A 6,194-nucleotide genomic window follows, 5' to 3' on the forward strand; every position below is an offset into this window, starting at 1 on the left:
TACACACGATAACTTTTGAACCGCCGAACCAATTTCTTCGAATATTATTTTCTACTTTGACTAGCTTTAATTACGAGGAAAATGGTTAGATCGAGTTTAAATTTATAATGAATGTTTATTTAATGTGCTTCCATGCGGCAAGAACCTCAAATTTAACTACTACCTATTTCCCAAACTTCTCTTCCCCACGTTAGGGTGGGGGGGGGGTGTACTCTATATATTGTTTGTTTTTTTTGTGTTATAGTCTGTTTTTACAGTCACTTATCATATAGTGGACCTTTTAACATGGAAAAAAATACAAATATCTATATCGCCTACAAATTTCTTAAACACACTAACTATACTAATTGAAATTATATTATTGTCACGTTAGCAAAAATATTTATCAAATACCGTATGCGCTATTTTAAAATTATTAGTTTTTTATTTCAACTGCGCAACAACAGAGGTGTATTATCTTAAGTCTAGAGTGCAAAAGTCATTCGACGACATGGTGCTTATATGCTGTAATATTGTTGTTATAGTTTGAGGAGTATCGACAAAAACAAAGTACTATTGTTTTAAATGTGTGTTGGTTCATTTCTAATTACAAAAATTCGGTTAACTTAGATCTGGTAGAGGACGGTACAAACCAGCTAATGTAATTATTATTAATAACTTTTATGAAACAAATATTCCTGGCAATCCAGCAATTGAACTCTTTCGACCGTATTGGGGTTTGTTGAACAAATAAAATACCAAGCACTTCTGCGATACACACACTACACAGCTGTTATGTAGACAATATTATTGTATATACAATATATATATGTGTTTATATAATATGCACGACATAAATGCATATTAAAACACCCCCGAGACCGATTATTGTTAATTATAACTGTACTGTGTTGGTATTACACTTTAGGATATATTTTGTGTGTACACGATTTAGACACCTTTGCCATTAACAAGAATAAGTAGAGCCAATTTAAACAATACAAACATATTTTACAACACAAAAACAGTATTTGTAATTTCACATAATAGTTAGTACAGGTCACTTTAAAATATTTCCATACATTTTTATTCGTTTGAAAATTAAAACATATTTGAAATAACAACAAAAAATATTTATTATACATTCAACTCTGAATTCTGACATGTATAAAATGTTGTTGGAACGCTGTGGTGGTGCACCATGTATAGTTGATTTATTATATTATCCGTAATATAATATTAATGCTTTCATATTGAATTTACTGTTTTTTGAGAGCTTCGATGTCGTTCTGTAATGTAACCAATTTTGAGTTAGTATTAATAATAGACTTATGTCTAGGCACATAATAATATTATTATACATTTTTAAACATATTATGTACACAATAATATTATTTTCCATTTGTATGAACACTAGAGTGGTGACCTTATTATATTTCGTTCTTCTCTCGAGATTGTATTATTGAGATTATGATAAAATCAGCAAAATGTACACGGTTAATGAATGAGGTATTTGAAAAGGCCACAATATATTATCCGATAATGTTCATTTAGTGTTACAAACAAGTAAAAAAAACGATAACTACTTGTTATGTTTAATAATTGACTAAACAAAATCTGTTACAATATTTGTTATTATGCTATTACTGTAATTCATAATTTAAAGTACAGATCATTTTATAATTGGTTATATAACGCGTTTAATTAACTGATGAATTTAATTAGGTTTTATTTTATTTGTTTCCTTATCGAGTTTTAATATCGGTAATCTGAAACGATCCTCACTTTAAGGACCTGGAGAGTATGTAGTAGACTTTGCATCAGATCTTTAGCGAATTCCGAAACGGCTATTTTGTGTTCTGCCTTGTCGTCCTGGTTAGCTAAGCACGTCGAGCCCGTAATGAAGTATTTCAGAAGAGTTTCGAAAGCCCATCGAAGTTTTGCAGCGCTCGCACCGTCTATGGTGTGGTATTTTATTGAGGACATTTGTTCCATTGTATCCGCCCAGTCGGCGGCCACTTGCTTGGCTTTATCACTTGCAAAGTCTGTGGAAACGACCTAGGGAAAACTTGCATTTACTGACCGCAATGGACACAGTTTAATTAAAAATATACATAGTTACAACGATAAGACATAGCCAAGTCAAAAATATTTACTATAGTAAATACCACATTATTGAATTTCTTCAATCCCCGCAAAATAACAATTACCCAGTTTACAATGGGAACTAGATCAAAACGTATCAACGTGTATTTCAATCTACCTTTTTGGCGAATGCGGCTATTTGGTTTTTTTTAAATTCTTGAAAGGTATCGATTCTTTCGAGACCGACATTTAAAGACACTTCATCGTCCATACCCAAGTCGTCGAAAATTTGCGCTGTAAGTTTATTTAAAGATATCTCACAATCTTCGACCCATTCGAAGTATGCGTCTTTCTAGAAAAACAAAATATCAGTAACATTTTTATTTGCCCAGTTTTTTTTTTATATCAAATAAAGTTCTCGGGGCAACAACCAGACATGTCCATTTTTTCAAAACACTTTAAATTAAAAAAAAAAAATTTTTTGAATTTTTATCTACACATCTATGTAATCAAAAATACATGTTCCCATTTGAAAAAACGAAGTCCATACTTCTTTTACGTAATAGCAACGTGGGTAAACATTTTCTTAGTTTCGAAAAATATAGTTAAATATGTACCTAAAGTGTAGGGAAAAAATAATTTCTAAAGTATTCATATTTTTCCGAGAAAATTTGTGTCTTACATCAGACGAATCACCCTGTATTTGTACTCAATGTGACAAACAAATCTTAATTCAGATATTTTATACATCTTCATGTAGCTGTGGTTGCGGTCATTAAATACATCAATATAAACCAATATTACACTTGGGAGATAAAGATAAGGGAATTGAGATATTTTCCAGGTTTTGGCTATTAATTTAATCAGGGTCGTACCTAAACAGTATATATACAAATTAAAAAAAAAAAAACAATAATTATTTGACTAATTTTGGGAAGTTAAATTTATATAGCGTTGCGATATGACGCGTTAAACGAGTGTACTAGTATTTTATCCATGAGAAAATAACAATAAAATAAATAAATACATATATATGTCTTACTTTAGCGTTTTCATACGTTATATCTTTAGTAGCAATCCACATGCGATCCATTGAAGTAGCCATTTTTTTTGTTTGATAATTTTCAAAAAAATTACTCTTTTATGTACTTTGTTTATACAGTCGACTAGCAGGTAGTCGGAGATATTTCACTGAGAGTGCAACTGAACAATATTTTTTTAAACTAGACTCGCAGTGAGACTGATCGTTACACCTTAGTATACATGTTTATATTATATATTTTTTCATAGTATTATCTTTCAATATAAACAAGTATAACAGCGATTACAATGATTAAAACGAACACAGACCAACCGTAGACTAGAGGACTAGTTGTTATATAATAGTCGTTATAAATAACCAATAGTAGCTGTAATTATATTAATTACCTTACACAAGGAGTGCGAAGTACAAGGGGTTCATTTAGTTTGTTAGTTTTTATTATGAATACAGGATTTTTTTTTCTTTTTTACAGAACTAGTATAATAGGTTCAATCACGGTTAAAGTACGTTTCAACTAGAAATAAATGATGTCTTATTATTTTTTTAATTACTGATTAACTGCAATGAACTATTGAATCCACAACTTGGAAATTGAGTTATGCTAACTGTTGTTTGCGTTTATGCATTTCTTTATTTCCATTATCCGTCAAGGAACTAAACATAAATAAACAACATCATCGGCTGTGTTTAAGTATAAAATATTATCTTAAAAAGTTTTCCTTAAAATGTCGGTAAATATTTTTAAATAATGTACCATATTACAACAATGATTATATTTAGTCGTGACGCACAACCGAGAATATATTGATTTTCGTGAAATATTAATAAAAAAAATAATTCAGTCCGTTTCCGGTGCTGAGTTATTTTAATGATAAAAACCAAAAAAAAAAAATGTTGAATGTTAAATGTGTTGTTGTGTGTTTGACAATGTGGAATTTTTTAGGCTACATTCGCGGCTTGCTTTATACTCGCGTTACCAACGTACAATGGCAACCGCCACAGATGGAAAGGCACACGACGTTATAGAAATTTAATAAATACACACACACACTAAGGCGAATGATAATAATAATAATAATAAAATTATATGTCGAACGTTGCACCGACTTGAGCACGGCGAACGGTGATGATCACGTGCGTTTGGGCTCGATACCAAGCTATGTACAACAAATAACAATAATAATAATATACCTCTAACATTGATAAACCATCGAGCGCCACGCGACGGGCAACATCGGCTTTTGCACAACGGCCGCTCTAACGCCGGACGAACACACACATTCAGCCCACTCGAGAATAAACTTTTATATCGGATAAGGATAATAAAAACGTACTACACGTGTACTTATGTACAAGCTATCCGGGCAATTCCAATGCCACCGAAGTGCGCTTGTATTGTGTGTTTTCTTCTACTTGGGGGGGGGGTCGTTTTTTTGTTTTAGTACGTTTTCGCACGGCAAAAAGCCAATCGTCGGTGTTGTGTGTATTGTGTACGTTTACCGTTGGCCAGTGTGCCGCCGGACTCGGGCAACGGCATTATTATTACATTATTATCCGGACGAAAGGGCACGGGGCCCGTTTAAGTTAACGTGCGAACCGCGGGCTCTGGGGAGACGGTCTGAATGAAATACTATATATTGCGTACACGTTGGCCCGGGGGCGGAAAAAAAAAATCCCCATAAAACGACCGTCGGCGAGAGCGAACAAATTTGTCCGCCGAAATGGTCCGGAAGACGTTGTTGTGTCTAATAACATGCATACAGGGTGTGCCACCGGAAACTGTCACCGGAAACTGCATCCGAATGTAGGGAAATCAAAGTATAAACAACGCGAATATCAACGCGTGGCAAATATTATCATGGGCGCAATCACGCTGGAGAGGCTCTTAAAGGACGGAAGCACTCTTATTTTTGAAATTAGCAACCTTTAATATTTGTTCGTGTTCATGTATTTAAAACCTTTGCTTGTGAAAAATATTTTTAACATTAAAATACCCAAAAACTTTTTGCAGAGTTGATTGAACAGTATGTTTATTAGTATCGTTTATCATTTTCAAGAGTAGCTCTCATACTATTCCTATTAGTTCTGCATCTTGCGAATGTCAATAAACTAAAGTGTTAAATTGTTAACAACGTCCTTACTCGAAACATTAACCTCATCAATTAAAATTAATATTTAAATACCTGGAAAATGCAGAGCTAAAGCACTCTCGGTTTTTTTTAAATTGTAATTGCGCCTGTGCAAACTATTGACAGTGTAACTGTTTTTTTTTTTTAATAATGTCCTACACCGATTTATATAACGGACAGAGGATGGCATTTTACAGGATACTTGATTCGTGTATCCAGTGCTGGTTGATACGTAAAGCACTATTAAATAATTAATAGTTTTGTATAAAATACAAAATGTGTATTTTAGAATACAAAATGTAGAAAAATTACATTTTACTGACATTTATACACTAAGCAGTAAGCAAAGGCGCCAACGATCCAAATACTTTTGGGTTATCTCAAGTGTTATCTCAAGTGCATACGCATTGTAAAAAGTGCCTCAGCTAATGTAGTTTAAGTTCAAGTTCAAAAAAAATTACCAACTTGCAAAACAAAATTGGTCGAAACTGTACGAACGCGTTTGGTTATAAAAAGTGGAAAATTCCAACTAAACGTTTTCATAGTTTAATACGCCACTCATTTATTTTAACAGAGTTAAATAATGTTTTTAATTGTGTTTATAATTGGCTACAGTTAGTGTTGTACATTTACACAACACAATTGTATTTTCAACGTGTTACTCTTATTGGCATTTATAATCTACTTTTTTCATTCACCCCTAAAACGCTCAGAGATGGTGTTCTAAGAAGTGAAGATTATTTTCCACACAGCTGAACACCAATACATCTATCTAATTAAAGATGACAACTCGTTATTATGTACATTATATATTATTATGTCAGTGTTATCAAAATATATTTATAATTATCGGTGGTATTAAAAGTATATAAAAGTATATATAAATATACTTATAGAATATTCAATATATATGTTACAGAATTATAAAAATCAAAAATCAAAACGCCATTGTTTTCTTA

At 32.2% G+C, this 6,194-nt stretch overlaps 1 protein-coding gene across 1 annotated transcript; it reads right to left on the reverse strand.

The window, feature by feature from the left end:
* Positions 1-988: 988 nt before the first annotated feature.
* Positions 989-3,353, reverse strand: LOC126841125 (uncharacterized). Its single transcript, XM_050577428.1, has 4 exons — positions 3,107-3,353; positions 2,243-2,416; positions 1,765-2,037; positions 989-1,268 (listed from the first exon to the last, which is right to left on the reverse strand). The coding sequence occupies exons 1-4, from the start codon at positions 3,167-3,169 to the stop codon at positions 1,239-1,241; spliced, it is 540 nt and encodes a 179-aa protein (XP_050433385.1). The 5' UTR covers positions 3,170-3,353; the 3' UTR covers positions 989-1,238.
* Between the last annotated feature and the right edge of the window lie 2,841 nt (positions 3,354-6,194).

This window comes from Adelges cooleyi, unplaced genomic scaffold (genome assembly GCF_023614345.1).
Source record: "Adelges cooleyi isolate 19-005CV unplaced genomic scaffold, UGA_ACOO_1.1 ACOO_flye_CR_arks_rails_tigmint_CR_PRNA_108, whole genome shotgun sequence".
Lineage (NCBI taxonomy): Eukaryota > Metazoa > Arthropoda > Insecta > Hemiptera > Adelgidae > Adelges > Adelges cooleyi.